This window comes from Lynx rufus, unplaced genomic scaffold (genome assembly GCF_022079265.1).
Source record: "Lynx rufus isolate CCGP_SWC_20201006 ecotype Redwood Valley unplaced genomic scaffold, mLynRuf1.p SCAF_13, whole genome shotgun sequence".
Lineage (NCBI taxonomy): Eukaryota > Metazoa > Chordata > Mammalia > Carnivora > Felidae > Lynx > Lynx rufus.
Window position 1 is genome coordinate 5,024,904 of NW_025814827.1, and position 27,683 is coordinate 5,052,586.

The 27,683-nt window shown below is 49.1% G+C and overlaps 1 protein-coding gene across 2 annotated transcripts; it reads left to right on the top strand.

The window, feature by feature from the left end:
- On the top strand, positions 1-27,097 carry PKM (pyruvate kinase M1/2). 2 transcript variants are annotated; one of them, XM_047074845.1, is made up of 11 exons: positions 1-94; positions 11,165-11,346; positions 12,131-12,222; positions 16,528-16,659; positions 17,099-17,285; positions 18,063-18,333; positions 19,998-20,148; positions 20,348-20,500; positions 23,559-23,725; positions 25,498-25,679; positions 26,378-27,097. In XM_047074845.1, the coding sequence occupies exons 2-11, from the start codon at positions 11,193-11,195 to the stop codon at positions 26,482-26,484; spliced, it is 1,596 nt and encodes a 531-aa protein (XP_046930801.1). In that variant the 5' UTR covers positions 1-94; positions 11,165-11,192; the 3' UTR covers positions 26,485-27,097. The 2 variants fall into 2 exon arrangements, with proteins under 2 accessions (XP_046930801.1, XP_046930802.1); XM_047074846.1 differs by lacking the exons at positions 1-94; positions 23,559-23,725 and adding an exon at positions 23,015-23,181 and having other exon boundaries at positions 11,151-11,346.
- Positions 27,098-27,683: the final 586 nt, after the last annotated feature.

Below are 27,683 nucleotides of genomic sequence, written 5' to 3' on the forward strand. Positions count from 1 at the left end.
GCTCAAGCGGCCGACTCCCGCACAGCAGCGTCGCGTCGCGAGCGTCCAGACCTTTCTGCAGCCGCACTGCAGCTCGAGCGGGACCGCGCCGGAGGTGAGCGGGGCAGAGGCTGGGCCATCCGTCCCCACCAGGGTTCCGTGCACACGGCTAGTGCGGACTCCCGGCCGTCTGCGCACTCAGGGCACTTACACTGGGGCCGGCGCAGGGTCCTGGGCATCTTGCACCCGGTTGAAGTCGGGAGAGAGAGCCAGCTCGCGCCTAGGGTCTGCTCGTCAGAGCCCCCAGACCCCCCCAGCTCTTGTTTGTTCCACAGCCGGCCCTCCCCTGCCCCAGTGCTCACCCCCATTCTGGTCCCATCCTCGCCTCCCTCTTCTCGATCTGCTTCCATCCTCGCCTTCCTTCCAGTATTCCCTCCTCGGATTCCTTCCTTTCCTCCCTCACCCCCTGCTCATCTGCTCGCCTCCTCCCCTGGCCCCTTAATACTGTACCATTCCCCCTCCCTGGGCCCTCAGCCCGGCCCTGCCCCCCTCATTCGGATGCTTTCCTTGTAATCTCTCCTCGAAACCCGTTCCCCAGCTCCCTCCCCCCGTGCCGTCTCCATTCAGCTTCGCGTGCTCTTCCCGCGTCCTTGTCCCCCCTCGTGCCTGCCCCTTCCCCCATTCATGCCCTGGTCCCGCCCCTCCCCCTCCATTCTGGTCACGTCCGCTCCTCCGCATCCCTCTCCTCCGCTCTCTGATTCGCTCAGCCCGGGTCCTCGCCCCTCCCCTCTGTTCTGGTCACGTCCGCCTGCACCCCCCCCCCCTTGCCACCCCGCTTTCTCGCCTGGGTCCTGGAGCCCCGGGCCCGTATCCCCAGCTCACGTCCCTAATCGCAGTGGTCTGCGGATGGGCTGGACCGGCTCCCGTGCCGCCGGGGGATGCAGCGGCGGCCCGCGGCCCATTTGGAAGGTTATGTAACCCTCGGCCTTCCCGCTGCATGGGGAGGAAAGGGTGGTTGCCCCTGTGGCGCATTCTTGTTTGGGGCCGCCCAGATTCGCCGCGCTGGCTCCGAGGAGGGTCCCGGGGCTCCCTCCTGCCGCGGCGGGGCTGCATGTAGCGGACCGGGACCCGCCCCGCCCCTCCGCAGGACCGGTGCAGCCTCGCCTCTGCCTCACCTCACTGAACACATACTCCTCGGTTTCAGAACACGGAGATCTCGGGGTGGGTGGGAGCAGGTTATGGGCAGAATAGAAATATGTCAGGAGCTTGACGCCACGTACCGCGTTCACTCAATAAAATCTCTGTGTGCTAAGCTGTTTTTCTATGACCAGAAAGGTCGTAGCCCACAAAGCTCATAATGTGATTAGGGAACCAACAGTGGTAACTGCTGCGAGGAAGGGATCGCTTCCTGTTGGGTGAGGGATGGAGAAAGGCCACACGAGGTGGCATCACACACTGGGTTTGAAGCAGAAGAGTACCTTCCAATAGTAAGGTTATTTAAAAGTCCAGTCATGGAAAGGCATCCCTTGGTTTTTATCTGTATTCTTCAAACCTAGGACATTGATCCTCTCCTGTCCACGTGAGCCTGATGGGTAAAGTCCAGGCATGGTGGACAGAGGCATTGGGAAGTTAATGGGCTTTTAGAATCGGGTTCGACTCATTAACATCTGGAATGAGAGAGAGAATTCAGCCCCAGGACCTCAGTTTCCCATGTATAAACTGGGAGTAACATTTTCCTCCTAATGGTTGAAAGGATTGGTCACTATATACCCAGTTAACATGAATATATGGTGAATATTCCGCTCAGTGTCTGAGCTCTAGTGAGATGTCCAGGAGAAATGCCTTCCAATGTATTCTTTGTTCGCTGAGCACAATTACTTAAACCGTAATTGAGCATGAGGGCTCATCTTCTCCATGCCATACCCAAACACGTATTCTGAGTTAATCTTTGGAGCCATGATTAAAATGCAGACATCTCCTGGAAACCAATCCCTTAAGGCATATTGGTACAGTGTTTACAAAGTAACTAATAATGTTACCTTGCAGCTCTCTACTTGCTGCAGTGGCTCTTTGATCTCCTGAGAATAGGGACCTGCAGAGGAAGGAAGACAAGGAGGCAGAATTTCAGCAATTGATGTTTGGCTAGGAGAGTAGAAACAAACTTACAAACTGAAATCTTCACTGTTATCCCCACCTACGCCAGGTGGAGTTCTAGGGTTTGCTTTACCAGCTGGTGAGTGGAGGTTAGGATCCCAGGCAGGGACTGCAGCCTCCTGTTGGCAGTACTGAGGGTGTGGTCACTCCCTGGGGTACAGAGGCTAGCCTAGGTCAGGACTTCTGCTCTGCAGCATTATTAGCAAATAATTCACTCTCCTGTTGGGAAATGCAGTGGGGCTGTTCTGAGGGGAAGGGTATGTAACCCAGCACCAGGTCTGTGGTGGAGGGGGGTCCTCTGTGGGGAAGATGACTCAACCTTTCAACTTATCTGCTTTTGAGAGAATTCTCTTCATTGGGTGAGTGGGAAACTGCACTGTGGTCTTCACAGGTTTAAAAAGTCCCTTCTCCCTATTCAGTGAGTCAAACAGTGAAGCATGTGTTTCCCCCAAGTTAAAAATGGTTTCGACTAAGTGAAAAATAGTTGTCCAGGTTCCCTGGCTCTCTGTACTGCCCTAAGACCTTAGGGTGCAGCATGGCAGAACCCCGGGCCCAAGTAATGTGGCCTGTGTCCCTGCATTCCTGAGACTACTCTGGGGCCATGGCTCCCTTTGTGGGAGGAGGGCTGTAATGGTCATGAATAATGATGACTGAAAGAATGTCCTTGAACTCACTTCTGAGTGAAGTTACACTTCTAAGTACTGCATTAGAAGCAAATAATTTTAGTGTTGAATTCATAGTTTAGCAAAAAGCATTATTGGGTCTCTAAGACCCAATAATTTGCCAGTGACTTGGCAAATTTGGTAGCTGGGACTCCAAACAGCTAGCACCTTGTAGGGAGTTGCTTCTGTGCCTTGAATGTTGTGACATTAATGGGGGTGGGGGGGTGTCACAGGAAAAGTCATTTTATTTCTTAAAGCCGTTTCTTAATGTTGAGGCAATGGAAGAAATGAGGAAATGACTATGAGCTAGAAAGTATAAAAAACACAACCCGTGCATTATCAACTCACACTAAACTGGTTCTAATTTATTTTGCTTCGGCTTGTGTGAAGACATGTCAGGATGTGTTATTTTAGCCAAGAGCTAAGACCGCTCTAGGTAGGGGAAAATGACTCATTTGACATTTAATTTCTGAATCATTCCAAACGTCCACAGTCAAATCTCAGTTGGTTGGTACACCACAAGAATGAGTTGCCAGTGTGAGCAGAGTTTTCTTGCAACCTTGTCGAGGATCTTGTGAGATGTTTAAGTAATTTGGTAAAAGGTCTTACAGGAGGGGTGCCTGGCTGGCTTAGTCAGTAGAGCATGCGACTCTTGATCTTGGGGTCGTGAGTTTGAGCCCCATGTTGGGCATAGAGATTACTTAAAAAAAATACATATGTGTGTGTGTGTGTGTGTGTGTGTGTGTGTGTGTGTGTGTGTCTATGTATATACGTATATATGTATATATATGTGTGTATATCTGTATATACACATATATATATATTTTGGTCTTACAGGACCCTGAGTCATCATTTTAAACCTTAATTCTGGTACAGATAGGAACAGAGCTAAGGGAAGACTGTTCTTAATACTAGCATACTTTCTGGGAACTTGGATTTTTCACCAAAAGCCAGTCTTAGGCTAGATAAATGAATAGTCTGATTATTTGGGGCTTTGTTAGAGAAGCTGTTTTGGGGACAGTGAGCTGGGGTGCGTAGTGGATGGTGCCATGCAACCTCTGTTGGGCCTTTTTGCCTCCCGGTCTGACTGCTCAGTTCAGAAGGTTGGCAGGGCCACCAAGCGGCGTGGCCCCGCCCCTGCAGTGGTTTGTGCTGGTCTGCACGTAGGAGGGCAAGCCAGGCTGCAGTACCTCCGGTGGCCTCTGAGACTTACCTCCCCCACTTCTGTCCATAGGAGAAGCTTTTGGGGAGCTCTAACTAAGCCTCTCTCTCCTGACGCCAGCAAGCCTTGTTTTGGATGTTAGGCAGGGGCTCTGGGGTGAAGATGCCAAGACCAGCTATGATAGCACCCAGCTTAGCTGATGCAGGCCAAAAAGTTCTGTGAAAAGGCCCCCGTTCCTTCCAAGCCTTTGAAATCAACTTACAGATAGTATTTATTTAATTTTAGACAGTTGGTGTCTTCCTGGTTTCCAGTGATGAGTGCAAGAGAATTACCCAGTAAGTGAGTCAGTCATGGTATAGGAGACAAAATCATGGACACTTTTGGAAGAGCCCTGGGAGCTTTGATCTAGTTAGAGGTAGGGAAGTAGAGACTTTGGATATCTGGTATCCCTCTTTTGTTACTACATTAGAAAGCAGGTTAATAAACCTATCACATGCATGGACATTTTAAAGCTCTCACAATATTGAATGTTGGGCAGAGGTATAAGAGGGCAGGAGCTCACATTACTGGTTGGTTGTAAATGGAGAGCAGTTCAACGATATTTAGTAAAAGAGAAAATAAACATACCCCGTGACTCATAAATTCCATTTGTGGAAATATAGAGAGAGGAGTTCACATTTGCACAAGGAACCATGTACTAGGATAGAGTTGTCTTTATACTGATTAATGGTGGAAAAATTGATTCAGTGGGAGGAGGAGGATGGCCAACCAGTAAGAGAATACATAATACATAAGTAAATGATCTAGTCGTGTAGTGGACTAGGACAGCAGTTCATATGAATTCACCAGATCTAATGTACCCACCAGATAGGTCTTAAATGTGCTGAAAAATGCAAGTTGTTTGTAACAGTATACTACTTAGAACATTTTAGAAAACAGTATCATGGGGGTTGGTTTGGTATATAGTCACACTTAAATGAATTAGAAGGATAGAAAATTCCTGACAGTAGTTGGGTGTTAGAGTTTGTGACAGGCTGTGGAAGGGTTGGAGGGGTGTGGGGATAGAGGGAAAATGAACTCTACAAAATGCATTTTTTTTTTTTAAGCCTAAAATTCTGGCTGTTAGTAGTCAGTTCTGGGTGGTAGAAATACAGCTGTTAATTATTTTTTTTCCTTAGTTCAAAATAAAATAGAAGCAAATCTGTGAAGGTCACTATAGGAAGACCAGTCATACAAACTAGGTCAGTGCTCTTAGAGAGCTGGTCCTGCCATTCCTCCTCCCATCTCCCCTTTTCCCCCTTCTCCTCCCTCCACCTGTGATGCAGGGCAGCTCTTCCTTTAAATGCTGAGCTAATGCCTCACTCTGGAGGCCGTCACCCGTCCTGGTTGTCCCTGACTTGGGCCCTAAACTACAGGGTTCCAGGTCTCTTGCTGCTTCCAGAGTATGAATATCATGCCCTAAAACACTGCCTCATTATTTTAAGCCTAGTAAGGAGACATCATAACACAGGACAACAAAAGCTTCCTCCGGACTTCCTCCTTCAGGCTGAAACCAGTTCTCTGCTCTGAGCATCTGTGGTCAAACGAGGACGTGGGATGTTTCTCTGACTTGGGACTTAGCTGCCCTGGAGTTGAGTGGTCCTTTGGGGAGTGGGCCCATTTTGTGTCTGCCTTAGTGCCCTCTTTACACTCAAGTTTGAAATAGAACCTTAGGCCCCTGCTTGTAAAGTGTAAGTCCCTTAGTTGTAGCCCTGAATAAATAAAAGCAAGGGAATTTTACTTGAACCTGCTCATTTTTGAAGGGGGCTCATTTTTGTTTTATGTAAGTAACCAGGTAAACTAGACTTGGCTTTCTATTACTGGGCCTGCTGAGGGTAGATTGGACTTGAGATTCACATCTCTTAGCTAGAAATGCCTTTTCCTCCATACCCTACTCCATATGTAAATACATGATACCATTACTGTAAGTGAATATAAGGACAAACAGCCATTCAGTCTAGACCTTACTAGGTTCTGTAGGTGGCCCGGCACCTGTTTTGATGTCGGTGTTGTCATAGTCAGATTAGGGCCAGTCTTGGGATTTCTATTGCTCTGGCATCTAGGAAGAGAGCTCCTAGAGAGCAGGCTGGCCGGGACACCTTGTCTGAAGATTGGGGAATTGAAAGGCCTCTGTCATGCTGACCTGGAGGTGCAGATAGCAAATTGATGTCAGAGCAGGGAACACAATCGGGGGCACCAGGTGCCATCATAATTGGGTTACTCTGTGTGGTGAGGTTTGGCATCAGGACACACTTGGTGCATAGTGCCCTGGCTGGTTAAAAATTGGGTTATGCACATACAGGCCCACGGGCCAGGCTGGTTTACTCGGGCAGAATGATTTGGGCCTTTGTGAAAGAATTGGCGAAGCGTGAAGCCTTCCCGGCACAACTCGCCAACAGTACTGGCTCTAAGAAGAGGCATGTCGTATTTTTTGGATGCTCCTTCCTGCTCTGGTTTCTGGATAGCGGCCAAAGAATCGTTTTTGGCACGAATGAAGCTAGAGAACCAGGAGCTGCCGGAGACGAGGAGGAGAGGTGGGAGGAGGGGTGCATGGAGCTGAGCTGTGAGCGTTGCTACTCCAGCCCCTCAGCCTGCACTGAGGCTCTGACGCTGTCTCCTTTCTCACAGAGGAGAAATGGCTGTGAGGAAGATCCTACTGCAGGGGCTCATGCTCACGAGTAAGGTTCCCGCACCCGAGCACAGCATTTGCCACCATCAGTGGGTACGCCGGGCTTCCACTGCTGGCTGGAGGTTGGCTGCGCATGTGTCTGCCTCCCAAGGAGGAGGATGCAGTAGTGAGTCAGACGGACACTGGCCTGGCTGCATGTCCTGGCGGGCACTGTCCAGCCTGAGGGGCGGGGAGCTCTTCCCAGAGGCCCGCCCCGAGAAACCGGGCTGGGACTGCCATCCTGGGGCTAGGGGACAGTCGAAGGGTGTTTAGGAAGAACTCAAGTTAGGTGGTTGGCAGGGTGGGCAGCTTGCGCTCAAGAGAGGCTCGTGGAGGACCTTGGCAGCAGAGCCGTGACCCTCCGGCAAAGGAGGCTCTGGGGCAGAGCCTGAGGCAGGAGACCCGCCGGTGACCTGGGGATGAGACCTGAGTTCCCTGGTTTGGTAGGGGTCTTTAAGGACATGTTGAGATACCGCATAGGAGTCTGGACAGGCAGGCTTTTTTTTTTTTTTTTTTTTTTTTTTTTATTGCTGGCATGTAAATGCGCTCAAATGCCAAACAGATTTTCATTTGTTATTTTTTGTGTGTTTAATAGCCTGGGTGAGCAAAAGATCAGAGCTTGCAAAAGCTCAGATTTAACTTGACATGGTGACATAGGATTATTGTTTGAGCCCAATATAATTGTATCTGCTCCTGGCCTTGGAGACAGCCCTTCTGTACCAGAACATCCCTGTCACAAAGATTTTGCCGTAAAGATTGAGGACAGACTAAACAGGAAAAAAAGTTTGCTGGAATTGGGTGCGTGACTAATAGGTTTTTTTGCATAGAATTGTCCTGCGGACTTTATTAACTTAGGGCCTAAGCTGTGTTATCTCACCTCTGCCCCATTTAAGCAGAGTATTCCTGAAATGCATAGAGCAGTGGTTGATTAATAAAACCAGAAGCTTCTAACCCTTTTAATTCCAACACTTTTACCAGGAAACTTATAAATGTTATCATTTTCAGGAGAGGTACAGTTGCCATTTTTCTTAATATGGAAATATTTCATTACGGGTAAATTAGTAAAAGGAAGAAAAAAATTTGCTGTAATCCTATCACCAGCTGATGTGCTGTTAATATTTAGGTAGATATTTTTCCAGTTAAATGTATGTTTATTTTATTTTTTAATTTTTTTTTAACGTTTATTTATTTTTGAGACAAAGAGAGACGGAGCATGAACGGGGGAGGGTCAGAGAGAGAGGGAGACACAGAATCCGAAACAGGCTCCAGGCTCTGAGCCATCAGCACAGAGCCTGACACGGGGCTTGAACTCACGAACCTCGAGATCATGACCTGAGCCGAAGTCGGACGCTTAACCGACTGAGCTACCCAGGCGCCCCAAATGTATGTTTATTTTAAAGTTTATTTATTTTGAGAGAGAGCGTGCACCAGTGTGAGTGGGGGACGGGCAGAGGGAGAGGAAGAGAAAGAATCCCAAGCAGCACCCGTGCTGGCAGTGCAGAGCCACTGGGGCTCAGTCTCACGAACCATGAGATCAAGACCTGAGCCAAAACCAACCAGGTTCTTATATAGAATAGTGAAATGTTAGTAAACCCCCAGGCTTAAAGAAAATTTAGAGGGAAGGTAATCTGGTCTCCACTAGGAGATAAAGCATCGTAGAGGAGCCAGTAAGAACTTACTTTTACCTGCAAAGTTTCTGTTACCAGTTTCTTGGTATTTTCTCTGTAACATAGCTGCACCTCTGGGAGCAGCTACCACCTGGCTACCTGGTTACTAAGGTAATTTTTTCCATTGCCCCAAAGAACTTTAGTTACACTCAGCTTCTGCCTTGATCCTTGTACAGCTCTGCAGAGCAAACTTTACTCAGCTCCGAGCGATCTTTGCAAGTGGGGCCAAGGAGCCACCCTGAGCCAAAAAAAGAGCATTATGTCATCGGAAGCCCAAGCCCAGAGAACACAAGGTATGACCCAATAACCAGTGGCCCCAGCCAGGTCCTTGCAAGGAAACCCTGATGTCTCAGGTCTAGAGAAGAGGCAGCTGATGGTTTTGTTTTTGACAGCTGATGGTTTTTAAGAAGATTGGGGTTAGTTACTCCAACCCATTCATTCAGATCTTATTTGGTTCATGATACAGTCCTCAAACTGGATGGTGACTCCACTTGGAGGCCACAGCAAGGCCTTTGTGTTCCAACCGGGTTCGTGTGCCCCCTGGTGCCATCTCTTCAGTAGTGTTCCCTTCACAGCCAGACTTGCCTAAGCCCCACCCGCTGTGTGCTCTGCAGGCAGCAACCCTGACCCCCCACGAGTGCAGGTAAAGGAACCCTGCCTGCCCAGGCAGTACCTTCAGTAATTCCTCAGTGCTTCAGATTCAGGGAAGGAGGGGAAGGGGGGTAGAACTTTGACTTCGGCAAAGAGGTGTTAAGATACACTGAAAGGTCATTCAACAGACACTGGAATACCTCCTAGTATTAGGTGTTAACAGATATAAAACCAAATAGGTCATGGAGGAGAGGGTTGATGTTTTCATTTTGCTGCCTGGTATGTTGTATTAGAGAGTTAGGAAATGCACACTGAAGGGAACAGTGCATTTGTCATGTGGAATAGTTAGCCAATATCTTACTTCCCCAGTTTTAAAGTTTTGGCTTCCGTAGTTGAGGACTGGTGGTAGCCATTTGTTTTCTTTCTTTTCTTTTCTTTTCTTTTCTTTTCTTTTCTTTTCTTTTCTTTTCTTTTCTTTCTTTCTTTCTTTCTTTCTTTCTTTCTTTCTTTCTTTCTTTCTTTCTTTCTTCAAAGGTTTATTTATTTTTGAGAGAGAGACACACACAGAGTGTGAATGGGGGAGGGGCAGAGAGAGAGGGAGGCACAGAATCCGAAGCAGCCTCCAGGCTCCGAGCTGTCAGCACAGAGCCCGCTGCAGGGCTGGAACTCACAAACTGAGAGATCATGACCTGAGCCGAAGTCAGATGCTTAACCCGCTGAGCCACCCAGGCGCCCCTCCCTCCCCCTTTTTTTTTAAATGTGGTAACCATCCATTTTCAGTAGCTGACAGGTTTGCTCATACCTGGTCACAAAGCTTCTTGGGCTTTTATCACAATTCTCGAAGGTAGCAGAGGTAGGTTTAGATGCATGGTCTACTCGAACTACCCAGAGAGGCCACCAAGTCAAGGATGGAGGAGGAGAAAGATTGTAAGAGTGATATATCAGGGTGCCTTAGATTTATAGGAAGAGGAGGGACAGGGCTGAAGAGGGGCTTGTTCCAGAGCCTGGCCTGAAGCCTCTAGGCTCAAGGGTTTTAGAAGGAGTAGCCCTTGGTCTGAGAACTTGAGAGGGACAGCCTTCTGATGAGGAGTGTCCAGCTCTGGCTCGCATCCTTACCTGATGGTTCTTAAGACACTGCCTGGAAACTTCTCCATTCTTTGTAATCAGCTAACTAACCGGCTGAGTGAGTTTAGTTGTAAGTCAGTAATGAAGAAAGCAAAGGTCGGGACAGTTGTCAGGATTGTGACCTGGCCTGGTTAATTACCTGAAACACAGATGGTCTTTGTTACTTAGGGTGGTGTACTTGTCAGAAAGTTGAACTGGGATGGTGCATCAGAAAATCAGTTGGGAAAAGGATTTGGCAAACAATCTTAATTTCCTCATGTTGTGACTGTCCTGTTAAAGTTGCTGTACTAATTTTAGAATGAGACCAGTGCCCTTTGGGGTTATCCTTGAATTTATGCAAATTACTTTGTCCTAAAGTGCTGCTGACCAAAAGTAGATGTAGTTTTTAGGTAGACTCCTGGGACAAAAGATTCTGCATTCAGCGTTTTGGATCAACTTTGCTTCCTGTCTAGGGACTGGTTTCTACTATCTGTCTGTGAACTCTCCTGCTAGCGTGAGTCGAGGAATGAACTTGATGTGTGCCCGGTGTTAGTGAAAATCTAGTATCCCAGAGCTCAACGGACTGCCTGGTTGGTGGCTGTCTTTACAACCAGGAAACTCACTTTGCATTTGGGTGGGGATTGTTAAAAGCCAATGTGGATGCCCTGCCCTGTAGCAGACATTTATAGCTTTGAGATAGCTTTTCATACAAAGATCTAGATTCGCCAAGGTACTAAACTAGGATTCCATTCTTTACCTCACTGGAAGATCAGTTACAATTTTCTTTTGGGGAAGCTCTTTCCATGCCTGTGACATGTTGTTTGTAGGATGGACAAGAAAGGCTGTCAAGGTAGATATGAGCTGTTGTAAGGGGGGTCTGCTTACAGCAGGTACTTGGGAAGTACACACATTGGGTACGAGGTTTTAAACTGTTCTTTGAGGTCCTTCCCACTTGCTCATGGCCGTGTGAACCCTATGCCTGACTTGAGGAGCACCCACATGGCCAGAGCGTGGCAGGGCTCCCTGTGGCTTGTGTGCAAAGTGTGCTTATTGAGTTAATGTGTAAGCAGGAAACAGCCTCATGTGCCAAGTGGTATATTAACTACCTGGGCTTCTCAGACTGTTACTCTCTCTTCAGTTCTCCTGGACCCAGGACCTCAGCAGCCATGTCAAAGCCCCATAGTGATGTCGGGACCGCCTTCATTCAGACCCAGCAGCTGCACGCAGCCATGGCTGACACGTTCTTGGAGCACATGTGCCGCCTGGACATTGACTCGCCACCCATCACGGCCCGTAACACAGGCATCATCTGTACCATCGGTGAGTGGGTGTGCCCCTCAAAACGAGGGCCTCCTATGACAGTGATCTTTTCTCTCCTGAAAAGACAAAATAAATGTAGCAAACCTGGTTGTTGAGCGAGAGGCTACACAGATTCTTGTGGGAACTCAGGTCATAGGAAGTTGCAGTAAGTTGCTCTTTTTGCTACTAAAGGCGAAATTTAGACGATGTCTTCCTTAGCACCTCTTTTAGGAGCATCTCAGAAATCTGAGGAAGATCTTTCTTTTTTTTTAAGATTTTAAAAAATGTTTTAGTTTTGAGAGAGAGGGAGAGAGCAGTGGAGGGGCAGAGAGAGAAAGAAGAAGACCAAGGATCCAAAGCGGGCTCTGCACTGACAGCAGAGAGCCCGATGCGGGGCTCAAACTCATGAACCATGAAATCATGATCTGAGCCGAAGTCGGATGCTTAACCAATTGAGCCACCCAGGTGCCCCTCTTGGGAAGACCTTTTTGACATGGCTCTGTGCAAGCACAGTTCTGTGGTTGGACATCTGGCTAGCCTTCAGGGAGAGCAGAGAGGGCTGGCCAAGTCTTACTTAGGCTTTCCTAGTTAGATAGGAGCCTGTAGAATTTGAAGGAAATAGGAAAAGTGACCCCTTAAATCAAGAAAGTGGGCAAACACAATAACAGCTATGTGTATGCTTTTGAAAGAATTTTGAGCTTTTTGCAGGAGGGAAATTTAGGGACAAAGAATATCCAGAGTTCTTCAAACTCAAGTGTTATTCCTACTTTGAATAACACTTAGGCTTTAAAATTTTTTTCACTAGGTCCGGCTTCCCGATCTGTGGAGATATTGAAAGAGATGATTAAATCTGGAATGAATGTGGCTCGTCTGAACTTCTCTCATGGAACTCATGAGGTGAGCCTCAGCTGGACAGTTTGGCCACTGGGAGAGCATGTAGGAAATTGGGTGGGAGTGCGGTGTTCATTTAACCACAGTGGATCAGGCAAGAAAGAATCTGGGGTTTACAGCCAATGGGGAGATCGTCTTCACTAGCCTATCCCTACTCTTCCTTTCCCCATCTCCTGCTGTCTCAACTGGCCAAGTCTCCTTCCACAAAGAAGATTCGTTTTGTTATTGGCTGTGGTTATCCCACACACCTGTGTTCACAAGAGTATGGAAGGTTTGGGGTGCCTGACTGGCTCAGTCAGAGGAACATGCGACTCTTGATCTTGGGGTTGTGGGTTTGGGCCCCAAGTTGGGTATAAAGATTGCTGGGAAAAATAAACTTAAAAAAAAAGTGTGGAAGGGTTCTACTGGAAAACCTTGTAAGCCATTAGGTATCGTGGCCACAGTGCTTGACACCTCCTTACCCTTGGGTTTCTGTAACAGTTCATATTGAGGTGATGAGCCAAAAGGTCACCCTGCAGATTGAATTCTGGCCTAGGTTAGATCAAGATAACTGAGCAGGTACAGGAGAAGTCCTTATTGCAAGTTAAGGACTGAGTCTCATGCACTAACACTTCTTGGCATATAATACCCCCTTTCATCAACATTGTGTTCCTGGCCTGTGTCTTCCCAGGGGCTCTGGTACATTAAAATAAAGTCTGCACACTTCTCCAGCAGCGTGGTAGGAATGTATTTGTGCTGAGGCTGTTTATGAGCTGACTTGACCTGTGGACAGAGGCTTTACCTAGCTACTGGGAAGTGCTCCATTCCTGCCTGCTTCTGTTCCCAAACTCATTTTGAGGGAGGAATTGAGGTTCCCTGACATACAGTTCCTTTTAAAAACCATCAGCCTTACTCATAAGCCATGAGATTTCATACTGGCATTGGTACGAAAGTAATGGATGGGCCAAACTCCCCTCACTCTTCTGTTTAGAAAAAGGAAAATGCTACCCTGTAAGGGCAAGTGGTAAGGGGTTGCCCTCTGGCATTTGGAAGCTGGTGTTAAGTTTAGACTAAAAATAAAGCCTCAGGAAGTACAGTCCAAGAGGCGAATTTCTCCTTTCTGGAAACGTGAGACTCTCCATCGTGAGTTCTGTAGCCTGTGTTCCATAAACAGCCTATGGCCTGGCAGGCGGCCGGCTTCCAAATGTCATGGAGGCCTGACCAAGTTCAGAGGAACTGTGCTCAGCCGGCACTTTAGGCAGGTTAAGACAGGTCTGTGGTGACATTCTGTAATTTTCCGATGTCGGGGTCCTTGGCGGAAGTCCCTAGGAATTCCTGCAAGTGTTAGCTTAGCCCAAAGACAGAGCTAAAGATACCAGTGGGGATTGGTTCACTATTGATCCCTGCTCCTGGACCGTGCCAGGGTCTCCTCTGTGTAGCAGAAGAAGCAGAAATAGATTTTAAGAAGTTGACCTTTAACTAGGCTTGTGGCCTCTTCCATCCAGTAAAATAACACCACTGCAGCTCTGAAATGGCAAGGCTGCGTGCTCTCTACTGCACCTGCTGGACAGGGGCTGGCTCAGGGATTTTGGTCTTTTTAAACTACAAGACGCATTTGGAGATAACCTCTGCTTTGACTCTTATTCCTAAGTTAGAATTGGGACTTAAAAAAAACCCAGCAACAACAAAACACCCCCCAAGTCTCTCTAGTGGGTTTATTCTGCGGTTTTTGACCAGGATAAGGTTGTCTCTGGGATCAGGGTTTTGGCTCATCTGAAATTGTTCTAATATTATATATAGTTATATAATTTAATATTACATAATGTAACATAAACAGTTTTAGTTTTGACTGCATGTCAGACAGAGCTCTTACTTCACATGCAAGTTTGACTAGATGCTCTAGCATGCTTTCCCAGCTCTTGACAGTTTTTAAGTACTCTTTTAAAACAGAACATTGAAATTGTTTTCTCTCCCTCTAACAGAGGGCCATCTACTATCTGCATCTTATCTTTTTGCCAGTCTCCCTAACCCCACTTGTAGCAGTTCACCTGGGCAAGATGTGTTCTTACTGAACATGTGGTCCCAGTGATACTGACTTTTAAACAACCTAAATTTAGAATCTTCCACAAGGACAGTATTAACTGATGGACTTCTTTACCACTTGTTAACATCCAGCAAAACCACAGCCCTAGCGGAAGACTTCAGTACACCTTCCAGCAGTGTACCAAAAGATAACTGTAGATATATAAGACCTAATAATATAAGACCTAATAATCTTATTGGTATGTATATAAATAGATGACTTTATGTCCACTCAAGACCAAAACACATATTTATTTAAAATGCTTAGGATTTTAAAATTTATTAGGCCACCAAAACCCACCCCTCAAGTTCCATAAAATGGAAATTATATAGGCCATATCCTCTGGCATATTTTTTTGTGGAAACTTTAAGTCTTAACACAGACTTAAATGTACTTACCAGAAAACAAAAGTCCTAATGAAAGTAAATGAAATAGTTAAAATACTAGTAACCAAATAATCTAAAAAGGGTGAAGGCAAAGCATTGATTTAAAAGCGTAACTTCATGAAATAAAAACTAAATTTGACAAACCAGAACACCTCTGTAGCACAGAAACTTCTGGAAAACCTGGTCAAGAATCAGGATGCACAAAAAAAAAAAGAGTAGAAGGGAATATTTCCTATGTATTAGAAGAGAGTTTGAAAGTCATAAAAAGACTTCTACTTTAATTTCTATACATTGAGATGAACTTGACTCTTTTCCAAGAAAAGGTAATATCCAAGATGTAGAAAATATAAATAGATGAACAGCCTGAAGAAATTGAAAATGTGGCCATTAGCTCTAGCTCTGGTTCAGAACACCAGGCCTAAATGACTTTGATGACTTCCTTCTGACTGCCTTGAAGGAGCAGTTAGATCCTCTGTCACACTGTCCCAGAGCCTAGAGAAGTACAGAAGTCTTCCCAGCATGTTCTTTGAAATCAGCACACCCTGACAGTAAGATGAGCCAAGGACAGTACCCGAACCAGACAGGTTAGCACACGAGGCTTGTTCCCTTAGAGGCAGAAAGCACAAATAAAACTTCACAGCCAAATCCAGTTGTCTACTAAAAGAATGCCCTGCCTCATGACCAAACACAAAGTGCATATTGGATGAAATAGAATGGTCAATAGAAGATGATGGTAATGCTAGGTAACAATTATTAAGTAATTACTGTTGTTCATCTGTGTTCTAAATACTTCATGGATTCTTTTACGCCTCACATCAGCTCCGAGGGAAAGGGATTTGACCATATGAAACACCCATTTCTTTGAAAAGTTATCTCTATATTCTATTCTCTATTGTTTTTATTGTGAGTCAGCAATAGAAAGAAATTTCTATAACTTAGAATAAGGGCCTCTGCCCCCGGAAAACAGCCATTGGTCCTCATTAGATAGCATAATTAGAAGCTGAAGATTTTCAGACACAAGCTTCTGGCAGCACTGTCCTTGTTCCGGCTCCCCTCCAGCCTCCTTGTGGGTGCTACTGTCCTGGACCGGGTGGCTGAAGGACAGGGCCTGCAAAGTGCTGAATTGGGTGCTTCTGTTATCAGCAGTGTCCTGTTGATTATACTAAGCACTTTTGACATCTTGGCTTTGAGTCTCCTTTTAGTCAGATGGTAGCAACAATTGGAAAAAAGAAAGGGCTTAGAAAAAAGATGGAAGCCAGGGCATTTAGTTCAGAGAGAGGCATATTCCCACCTTTCCCTAGACTGCTCCGGAAAGTGATTGTAAAAACCAGGTCTGCCGGACCTTAGCAATGAGTTGTGTAGCTTGGCCATTGTAAGCTTAAGTAAATAACTCTGGAGTTTGAATTGTACTTGGAATCAGTGGAGGAAAAAGCTCAGAATTGCCAAATCTATCAGAATCTGACACTGATTGCCGGACCAGCACTGTGCACACATAAGTGCAAGGTCTTTTATTCCAGTTGCCTGTTTTATTTGCCGAGGGAGAGTAATTCCTAGGTCCTAGAGAAAATAAGACACGCTTCTTTTTATGTTGAGATGTGTTTACACCATACCTGTAGTGGGTTTTGGTGGCAGTGTTCTAAACTAAGATTTGCCCATGAGCGAGTTAGTGCTGTGGAAGAAGTGGGCAGAAACCAAGGGGATTGAGATAAGGTTGAGGGTGCTCAGTGAATGCATGACACTGAGGCTAGCCAAAGAAGGCAGGGGTTTGGAACATCCAAGGCTTTTCCTTGAGGGATCAACTTCAGTTCTGGGGCTAGCTCCTCATGTGGGAGGACACCCATCATTCTCCTTCCTTACCCCCAGTACCATGCTGAGACCATCAAGAATGTGCGTGCAGCCACGGAAAGCTTTGCTTCTGACCCCATTCGTTACCGGCCAGTTGCTGTGGCCCTGGACACCAAAGGACCTGAGATCCGAACTGGGCTCATCAAGGGCGTAAGTATCACCGGGAGTGGAGACAGGGAAGGTACAGAGGGCGGTGGGCTCTGGAGGGCCATGTCTGTGCCCTGCTCGGAGGCCATGTCCCTTAGTTTAGATCTAGAAAGGAGAGTTCTATCCATCACTGTAAACGATGTTGATTTGATGTACTTTGCTAAGAAATGATACCAGAGAGGAAGCTTTTTTACTCTAAAAACCTAGTTCCAAGCCTCTCTTCATCCCTTTTCCCCTGTCATTAAATAGTGTGACTAAAACGTTGTAGGTTTTTCCTGGATGACTTCTTTGAGATAAGTTTGAGAAGAAGATCATTTATTCCCAAAGCCAGACGCTTTATTGTACTTCTGGCTGAGATTTGAGCGTTTTTCCCAGGAGGAAAGAACTTTTCTTTTCCTGCCATGAGGGCTGGACTCATGGCAGTAAACTGTTTTGTCTGTAGAGTGGCACCGCAGAGGTGGAGCTGAAGAAAGGAGCCACTCTCAAGATCACCTTGGACAATGCCTACATGGAAAAATGTGATGAGAACGTCCTGTGGCTGGACTACAAGAACATTTGCAAGGTGGTGGAAGTGGGCAGCAAGGTCTACGTGGACGATGGGCTTATCTCTCTGTTGGTGAAGGAGAAAGGTACTGGAGTCAGCATCTCATTGTCTAAAACCATCTCCCATTCTTTAAATTTCCTTTAACACAAGGAACATGGGAAGTTTGTTTGGCTGACAGCAAGATTAAGTCTATTCTCAGGAATTCCTCTTTTTTTTCCCTAAGTTATTTATTTTGTGAGAGAGAGCAAGTGGGGGAGGGGCAGACAGACAGAACCCAAGCAGGCTCCATGCTGTCAGAGCCCGATGCAGGGGTTGAACTCACAAACCATGAGATCATCACCACCTGAGCCAAAGTTGGATGCTTAATCGGCTGAGCCACCCAGGTTCCTCTATAATTCCTTATGTTGTTTTTTAAAACAGACTTCAACTTAATCGTGCTTTTAGGAGATACGAGAATTTTTTTTTAACCCATCCTCACTGTTAGAAAGCCTTTCTGCTTTCTATCTTCCGTCAATATGATATGTGCAGGACTCTAGTATACTTGGGGATGATAGCTGATATTTAAGTGTCCGGCACTGGTCCTAAGCATTTTACACGATAATTTGTGTAAATTTTAAAACAGTCTTATGAGTATCAGATACTATTATCCCTATATAACAGGTGAGGAAACTGAGGCACAGAGAGGTTAGTTGACTTGCCCAAGATTATACAATTAGTGAGGTGGTATTTGACTTCTGGACATAGGGCTCCAGTGCCCACAATGTACTGCTTTCAGTTCACTATACTGGGGAGAGCCTGCTTCCTGTTGAGGATGTTGTGCCCTCATTGCTCTGCCCCTCCCCCCCCACTCTGTTTTACACAGGTGCTGACTTCCTGGTGACAGAGGTGGAGAATGGTGGCTCCCTGGGGAGCAAGAAGGGTGTGAACCTTCCTGGGGCTGCTGTGGACTTGCCTGCTGTGTCAGAAAAGGACATCCAGGATCTGAAATTTGGGGTAGAGCAGGATGTAGATATGGTGTTTGCATCTTTCATCCGCAAGGCATCTGATGTCCATGAAGTTAGAAAGGTCCTGGGAGAAAAAGGAAAGAACATCAAGATAATCAGCAAAATCGAGAATCATGAGGGAGTTCGGAGGTAAGTGCCCCCCCCCCCCCCCGCACTTTCCAAAAAGGCTATATCTTGGGGCGCCTGGGTGGCGCAGTCGGTTAAGCGTCCGACTTCAGCCAGGTCACGATCTCGCGGTCCGTGAGTTCGAGCCCCGCGTCAGGCTCTGGGCTGATGGCTCGGAGCCTGGAGCCTGTTTCTGATTCTGTGTCTCCCTCTCTCTCTGCCCCTCCCCCGTTCATGCTCTGTCTCTCTCTGTCCCAAAAATAAATAAACGTTGAAAAAAAAAAAAAATTCAAAAAGGCTATATCTTGTGAATATCCAGTTCCCAAACCTGGTGACCAGCCTATCAGAATGCAGACTCCCTAGCTTAGGCCAGACCCATGGAGTCCCTCTTAAGCGGGGAGAATGAAAGGCATTGGTTATTTTTATTCATGCATGTATGTATACAGTCTCTACACCCAGCTTGGGGCTCAAACCCACAACCCTGAGACCAAGAGTTGCACGGCTCTTCAGACTGAGTCTGAAGGTGCCCCAAGGCATTGGTATTTAAAAAAAAAATACATATATATCTTCCCAGGTGATGGGCATGCTGGTGCTTCCCAGTGGTGATTGATACTGTTCCACAGGCCCAGGGACCAGCGTTGGGAGTGGACAGGGTCACTGCTCACAGGTCAAGGGCCATTATGCTGTCCTCCTAATAAGGAGCACTACCTATGTTTGCCAGAATAAGGGGACGTTGCCCCTCCACCCCCCCACCTACACCACCATTTTTTCACAACAGAAGGAAGATAGCAGGCCCTTAGGAAGGGGCCCTTTTTAGCCCCTCACTTGGGAGGCATGTGGAAGCTCGTGGTGTCCTTATCTTCGCTTAGAAAGCAGCTGGCCTGATGTTTGGGCTCTGGAATGTTATCAGCTTCCTGGAGGAAAGCATGTGCCTTTCCAGGTGTATTAGATGGTCCCAGCTCCGTTTCACCACCTCCCCAGTATTCCCCAGGTTGAGCCGAGTGGGTATGACCAGCTCCGTGACCTCTGTTCCTCTCCAGCTCCCTGCTAGGAACATAAGCCGGCACAGCTAAAACCCTAGACCTACTTGTGTGGATTAGGCATGTACTTGGGGAGGGTGGGTGGAGCGGCCCCACCCACTGTTTGACCTTGCCATCCTTAACTTTGCATAGACGTCCTTTGTACTGGGATCCTGCCATCCTGATGAGCCATGGGTGCTCGCTGACCCTGGCCACAGACCAGGCAGAGCCACAGCAATTCTTGCCTTCAGCACGTTGGGAGGGGGCCACCTCAAGGAGCAGCCCTTCTGGCCAAGGACCTTTATGTCGTGAGCAGTCGGTTGGCCTCGGGTTCTCTTTCTGCCTTGGAAGTGCTAGTTAGAGTGGAGACGGTAGAGAGATGCCTTAAGAGGGGGCCTTGAGGTGTAGATGGAGAGGAAATGAGCCTACAGGGCTTTGGAGGAAACCTTGCTCTCCTCCCTGCCCCTTCAGTGAAGTTCTCATGCTAGTGCTGAAGAAGCCAGGGCAAGTGTTAGCCTACTTTGGGGGGCGGCTAAGGTAGCTGGAACACCCCGTCGCCTCTTTATACGCGTGATGAGGTCATAGAACCCAGGAGAACTTCCTGTGTGCAGTAATTAATGCATTTGTGGCCTTGTTCCATGTAACCTCTCTCTCTTCCTAACCTGTCAGGTTTGATGAAATCCTGGAAGCCAGCGATGGGATCATGGTGGCTCGTGGTGATCTAGGCATTGAGATTCCTGCAGAGAAGGTCTTCCTTGCTCAGAAGATGATGATTGGGAGGTGCAACCGAGCTGGGAAGCCTGTCATCTGTGCGACGCAGGCATGTGCCTCTCCCTGCTCTCATACGCTTACAGGGAGGCCACCTGGGCTCTCCCCAGGGCCTGCCCCATGTCTCTCAAACACACACACACCCTTCCTTCCCCTCATGTGCAGACACGTATCCAGGGGGTTAGCTGGTAGACCTTCATCTCTGAAGGCTGCCGAGGGTGCATCTCACTCATGCCCTGTCCCCCTCCCAGATGCTGGAGAGCATGATCAAGAAGCCCCGTCCCACCAGGGCTGAGGGCAGTGATGTGGCCAATGCGGTCTTGGATGGAGCCGACTGTATCATGCTTTCTGGAGAGACCGCCAAAGGGGACTACCCCCTGGAGGCTGTTCGCATGCAGCACCTGGTGAGTTTTCGAGTCCCCATCTCCGCGGGCTCAGGCCGGGCCCAGGGTGGAGGCAAGCTCTGGTACAGAGTGACACCTTTTAGGCGTCTGGGCCCTCAGTCTTTGATGATCCTCTATAAGTCACAATAAGAGTGAGGAGGTGTGTGCTGGGGAGAGGGGTACGTTGGGTTTTTTCCTCCTCTGCCTTCACTGCCCACACTCCCTCCTCTTTCCTCTGCTCTGGAGGCGTCCTCCATTAGAGCGTACTTCACTTCTGGCTTCAAGGCTGTGAGTCCATCCCTTGGTCCAAGTACTAAGATTACTTGTAGTTTTCCTCTGGACAGCCCGAAGGACCCCTGAGTATCTCTGTCCCATTCTGGAAAAAGCCATAGGCTCCTGTTCTCAGCCGATCCGTTTGGGGTCCATTTGATTCCCCACCTGTTCCACATCAGGTGCCACCCCCTCCCCACCCCCGGGGCCCCCGGGGGGCGCTTGGGGGTGGTGACCGAGCTCTCCTTGCATGGCGCCTGCAGCCGGGCCTGCTTTGCTGAGCTGCTGCACATGCCTCAGGCTAAAATGTGGGGTTTAGTGACTGGCGGCAGGTCCACAAATAGAGGCAGGAGGAGGGCTGGGCCTGCTGGGCCTGCATCGAGCATCCGGAGGAGTCCTGGACGCGGCTCTTCTTTGAGCTAGCTCTTCAAGGCTCTTTGGCTCGGCCGTGACCCGCTGCTGGGCTGCTTCTCCGTTCCTCTGCCTTGTCTGGTCCAGCTCTAGACTTGCTCAGGAGTCCGCCCAGGCTTCAGTTACCAGGGCTCCTCAGGCCAGGGAGAACTGAGTGCTGTAGGTTCACTTTCTCAACAACAGCCCCACGTCAGTGCTCATGATGTGTGTGGAGCTCAGCGAACTTGCCTCTAATTCTGAAGTGGGTTTTTTTTTTTAACCTTCCTGTCAGCAAAGGATCCTCATGCCCTTTGTGTGACACACCCTCCCCTGCACCAAATTTAAGCAACACCCCCTCCAAAAAACCTTCCTTTCCTCCTTTCCTGTGTGTCTAGTTATTAGGTAGTACGGATTGATGGAGTCTTCATATCCTCTGTGTGATAGATGTCAGCCCAGCTGATAGATGAGGATTACATGATGATAAAGCCTCAGTTTGTATCCAGATCTGCTGTCTCCAGAGCCAGTGTTCTCCTGCATTGCAGTGCTTTATCTAGCAGGAGATAAAGCCATGTCTCCATTAGGGGCTTGTACTGGGGGCAGAGGCTAAGAATCAGGCTCTGGCCTCTGAATTCCAGTTCTGCTTTTCCATACCCCCAGTCTTCCCTGTGAACAGACAGACACCTTAGAGGGAACCGCAGGGCTTGGATGGCACTGCTCAGATGATGAGTTACGGGGTCTGGGCTAGGTGGTGCAGGCTTCTCCTTTCCATGTCCTCAGTTAACACTGGCTAATAGCTTCTTGCAGCTGCTCACTGCTTTCTCTTGTGTCTGAGGCAATGAATGACCCATGACTAAGGGCTAGGCAGTACCAGGTATGGTTCTGTTCCCTGTTCATGTCTCCTCGTCTTTGGGCTGCATGCACCCAATTCTCAGAGAAATAAAACCTGTAACCTAGTAAATCCTGCCACATGCCTGCTTATACATACTGTCCAATTAATGAGATGTTATTACTGATTCTCCCCTCCCGCATCATTCTCTAAGATGCTGCTGGTTGCATTACGATCTTCTGAAGCTTAAATTTTCTAATTTTTGATGTTATCTGAGCAGGTGGTCTGTGAATAACTGAATGGCTTTCTCATGACTGGTAATCCTTACATGTTAATAATCAAATGTCATCGCAAACTTACCTGTGTGCTTCCACAGGCCATCTGTCTCTTCACATGGCTGTTCAGTGTGACCCTCACAAATCTGCCATTTCTCAACCTTCGTGCTTGGAACACGGTGAAGCTGTGTGGCTTTGGCTCTGTCTGACCCCAGCTTTCCCACGGTGTTCAGCGTGCAGGGCATTTGGAAAGGCTCATAGCAGCAGCCCTGTGCCTGAAGCCAAGCAAATGCTCCGTGTGTGCATGGAAGCCCATGGAGGAGCCTTGTGGTAACCAGACAGCCACGTGAGGAGGGAGGGCCTGTTTCTTCCTATAAGCTGTGTCATGAGGCAGCATGGTCAAGTCCTGCCAGGGAGTGGCGTGGGCCCAGCCTGGGCATGTTTCTGTGCCGAGGTGCTAGAGCCTGCCGCCATGTTGTCTCTTTCTACCCCCGCCCCCACTGAACAAATCCTTCCAGAATGGAAGAACCGATTTTTCCTCTCTTGGAGGGGAAGCAGCAGCAATTGGTGCTAGAAATTCTCCACCCATCCCTGAGCAGTTGGGCTTTCATCATGCTGCCTCTTTGCGTCTGCCTGAAGGACAGATTTAGCCAATTAACCTAAGGTTACCTTCCTCTGATTAATTCCCCATTCTGTCTTTCCATGTGTTGTCTCTCGTTTTTTTCCCTCCTCCTTCCCTCTTCCTTGCCTCTCCTCCCCCCCTAAACCTTACAGATAGCTCGTGAGGCTGAGGCAGCCATGTTCCACCGCAAGCTGTTTGAAGAACTTGTGCGAGGCTCAAGCCACTCCACAGACCTCATGGAAGCCATGGCCATGGGCAGCGTGGAGGCTTCTTATAAGTGTTTAGCAGCAGCTTTGATAGTTCTGACGGAGTCTGGCAGGTAGGGCCCCAAGGGCAGGTAACTCTGTAGGATAACCAGCCTCTCGCTCCAGCCGACCTGGAAGACCGCTAGGGCCCAGCCCTCTTCTCGTCTGCAGGAAGCCAGCCAGGGAGGTCAGGGCAGGGCAGGATCAAAGGGTCCTTTGGCTCAGTAGGCACAGTGGATGTCACAGGCACCTGGCGAAGGACTAGTTCCTGTGAGTCTTGATGTCGCTCGGCTCAGCATCTCTAGTAGTTGGGCTCCTCTTGGCCAGGCATCCAGGGACACGTTCCTCACCAGCTGTCTGTGCGACTCTTCCTCACCCTCTCCCATTGTGACACAGCTCTGACAAAGCTCTGTCCCCCTCTCGTCCCTCTGGACGGATGTTGCTCCCCTAGATTGCCCGTGAGGCAGAGGCTGCCATCTACCACTTGCAATTATTTGAGGAACTCCGCCGCCTGGCGCCCATTACCAGCGACCCCACCGAAGCCGCCGCCGTGGGCGCCGTGGAGGCCTCGTTCAAGTGCTGCAGTGGGGCCATAATCGTCCTCACCAAGTCTGGCAGGTAGGAGGTGGTGGCGGTGCCCTGGGGATGCCCTGCTCGGGGACACCTCTCTTGGGTGTCCTGAGAGCAGCGCATTGAACAGGGCTCAGATGGCACTGAGCCAAGGTAAGACCCCTCTGCCTGCCACCAGGGCCCAGAGGATTCCAGGCAGCCCTCCTAAGTGGCGTTGGATCATTTGGATCCAAAGCAAGTTTACCTCCTCCAGAGAAACCAGAGACTTAATCATAGAACTACAGATAGACTGACTACAAATGGTTCTTTCATATCTAAAAGCTAATCTTTTAAAAAAGTAGATGGCCATTTTGTTCATTCCAATTACTGTGTACTCTTTAAAAGGTCAGTTTGGAAAATTAGTGCTGTTCGCTGACATGCTGTTTGGTTGGTGCACCTGTCCCTGTCGGTCTTTGAGCCCCAAAGGCAAGTGGGTTCAGCACCAGGAAAGGTCACCGTGATGTCTTGCTGGCTCTCTGGTGCCGTGCAGCCATGCAGAGGCCTGTGTTTGGCCTTGGCCTTGGGATCTTTTCCTAGTCCGGGAGATTGAATTAGCCTGTGTCACTGCCCCAGTCTGGGAGTATGCTCCCCATCCCTGACCCTAGGGCCACGAGGGATTTTTGGAGGGGGGGGTAGAGGGGAGCAGATCAGGTGGTCCCCGTGCACTGAGGAGTGGCAGGTGGGGCTTTCTGTAGAAGCAGGACATGAGATCTGTGCAGACTCCCTCGGCAGAGGGCTTGGGATAAACAGCACCAACCATTAGGGTTGACCTTTGTGAAAAGGTCCATCCTTTGCTATTTGGCTATTTTTAGCTCCAGTCTTCTGGGATTTCACCCTTACTAGTCCCGACTTCAGCACTTGCTCCTCTGAAAGCCTTGTATGGGGGCCAGGTCTTTAGCAGGGCATTCTCTGCTGTGACATGGCTTAAGTTTCCTGGACACCTGTTGAGTGTCCTTACAGTTTGCCCTCTGAGGCCCAGTGCCTCCTGCAAGCAGGCCCACCTCAACTCCTGAGAGACATCTGCAACCCAAGTGTGCAGTGTCCATGTTCCAGGAAGCTCCTGGCCCCGGGGCTCAGGGGGCCCCCCAACCCTCCATAGCCTTCACAGGCAGACCCACTGGCACTAACCTTCCCATCTCCTGGTCTTGCCTCCTGGGTAACACCCAGATTTCTAAGCCTTGCTTACATACTCAGGGTTGGCTCTAGAGCCCAGTTGCTGGGACTGTTTCAGGGACTTGGGGGCCATGTGGGCTGGGGAAAGGGCACAGCAGTAGGGAAGGCTTATGTTGCAGAGTCCCAGGGGGGATGGTGGGCTCTGCTCCTGTTCTTTGCAGATGTCAAGAGTCAGGTGCTATTCACATGCTGCTTGGCTTATAGCTGTTGTTGGCAGCGAGAGGGAATGGGTGCTGGTGAGGTTGGGCAGGGCTGTATCTGTGCCAGAATGGAAAAGTTCAGAGGAGGGGGTTCTGCCAGCTATGGGGCATGTCAGGTGATAGGGTGAGACTGACCATGCTGGGCTGGTATGACCCTGGGGCCCGAGGAAGGCAAGCGGGTAGCAAAGCTAGAGATGTCGTAGTAGAAGCGTAGTACATGCTGTGGAAGATACAGGATGAGGGTCTGCCCTGGCTTTGGGAGCAGATGCTAAAATGGTAGGGTCACAGGCTGGCAATAGTGAGTTGGATTAGAGGGTGACCTGTTGCTGAAGGCTCTCCAGGGCTTCCTGGGAGGCTCCCGGAACACTGTTTAATGGTCTCTCTTGCCCGTCCATCATCCTGTCTCAGGTCTGCTCACCAGGTGGCCAGATACCGCCCCCGCGCCCCCATCATTGCTGTGACTCGGAATCACCAGACTGCCCGCCAGGCCCACCTGTACCGCGGCATCTTCCCTGTGGTGTGTAAGGACCCAGTGCAGGAGGCCTGGGCTGAGGATGTGGACCTTCGGGTGAACTTGGCCATGAATGTTGGTGCGTGGCTGGGAGCAAGGGCTAGAGCTTGGAGGGGTGGGGAGGATGCTTGAGCGCTGGTGTCCCTGGGATCCTACAGAAAGGGGAACATGCTGACCTTAGGGTGTGCAAGAGCCCTAGCTGTCTTCTTGGGAATGTTCTCTGAACCCTCCATCCCATTCCCTCAAGTTCTGGGCTGAGCCCAGGAGGGAAGAGGAGCCTTTTGAGTTTTGGGGCTCAGTTTCCCACTGCCTCTCACTGTCTTCCAGCGTGGGGCCCAAAGCAAAGGATCCTGGATAGGGCTGTCTGCTCTTTGGCATCTGCTTATTACTGAGGGCTAAAAAAAAATTAGAGCTCAAACACTGCTGGGTGTCATACACACAGATTATGTACTCATGACCTTTGTCCCTGATAAAAGTAAGATGTCAATGGATGAGCGGAAGCAACTAGCTCTGACTTTGGGGAAGGCTCTCCACCCTCTAGAGTATAAAATGAGTGATGTCCAAAGGTCCCTGCCAACTCTCTTTGATTGATAAGGAAATATCTGGGCCTCCCTCATGCATCCCCTTTGCCTGGGCTGTGATGCTTGCGCCACCTTGTGGTGTAAGGAAGTAATGATGAGTCAGCCCTGGTTGCTCCCTCTGGCTGCTGGGCGGTCAGCCAGGTGCACATCTGCCTGGCTTGGCTTTTACTCACCAACCTTTCTTCTCTTCCTTTAGGCAAGGCCCGAGGCTTCTTCAAGAAGGGAGATGTGGTCATTGTGCTGACCGGGTGGCGCCCTGGCTCCGGCTTCACCAATACCATGCGTGTAGTGCCTGTGCCATGACAGGCCCCAAGAGCCCCTTCTCCAGCCCCGTCCCATCCCCTTCCCCCAACCCATCCATTAGGCCAGCAATGCTTGTAGTGCTCACTTGGGGGTTATAGTGTGGCACTGGTGGGCTGGGATGCTAGGGAAGAAGATTAATGTCTCTGAAACCTGACTCTTTTTTTAAGACCCTGTTCGGGTGAGGTAACCCAGAGCTGGGTTGCACATCATGTGACCCCACCCAAGCCAGGGATGAAGGGAGTTTGCAGGACTGGAAGCCCCAGAGCTTAACAGAGGGCAACCACTGCTGCATCTCCTTTTGTGTATTCCATTCAGTTCCTATAGAAAATGGATACCCAGACAACTCCCACCCCTGGCCTGGCATCGAGAGACCGCCAGCAAGAGTTGTGGCATAGGGCAGTGGTTCCAGTTTAAGGAGACTGGCCCGGGCCCTTCCTTGCTCCCCCATCCCCCTCAGGCTCCCCTTGTCGTGCATTGTGCACTTGTGTTCCTACACTCCACTCAGCTGTTGCAGGCAAACACGCCCCCCACCCTCCATTTTCCCCACTACTGCAGCCACCTCCCAGCCTATTGCTATAGAGCCTACCTGTGTCAATAAACAACAGCTGAAGTACCGGTTTCCTCTCTTTTCTGATGGGGGGGGGGAGAGGAGGGTGTGTGTGTGGTGGTGAACCCTGTCCTCTGAGGGTGAAAATGGTAAGGGCCTTGCGCCCTGATGGTTGCTCCTGTGTGATGACCCAGGTCACCTGCCATCTTCTCTGCGGGATGCCGAGGTGCTGGGAAGGCAGTAGCTGTCGAGGATACAGGTTACCCCTTATCCTCAGGCACCCTGAGGAAGTGGTGGTAGCTGGGTTTCTAAAAACTGCAGCTGGGGACATTTTATTGGCTTATTTGGACCAAAGAGGAGAGGGCAGCAACAAGGGCCCCTCCCTCCTGCTCTGGTGGGTAAACTGAGTGATGTGGCCATTGCCCTGCACCTCCCCTTATGTCTTGTGCAGCAGAGGCCTCTAATGTAAGGGTACTGTAGGAAGACACCAGCTACGGCTCCCAGTTTCCGGAATATTTACCTCTGGGTTCCCTTTGTCCCCTTCTGTTTGCCAATGTCTTACCCCCTTGACAAAGCACCAAGGGGTGGAGACGGGTTTGGAAATGGGATTGAATCTTACCCCTCCAGACCACTTCTAAGAACCAAGCCCTAC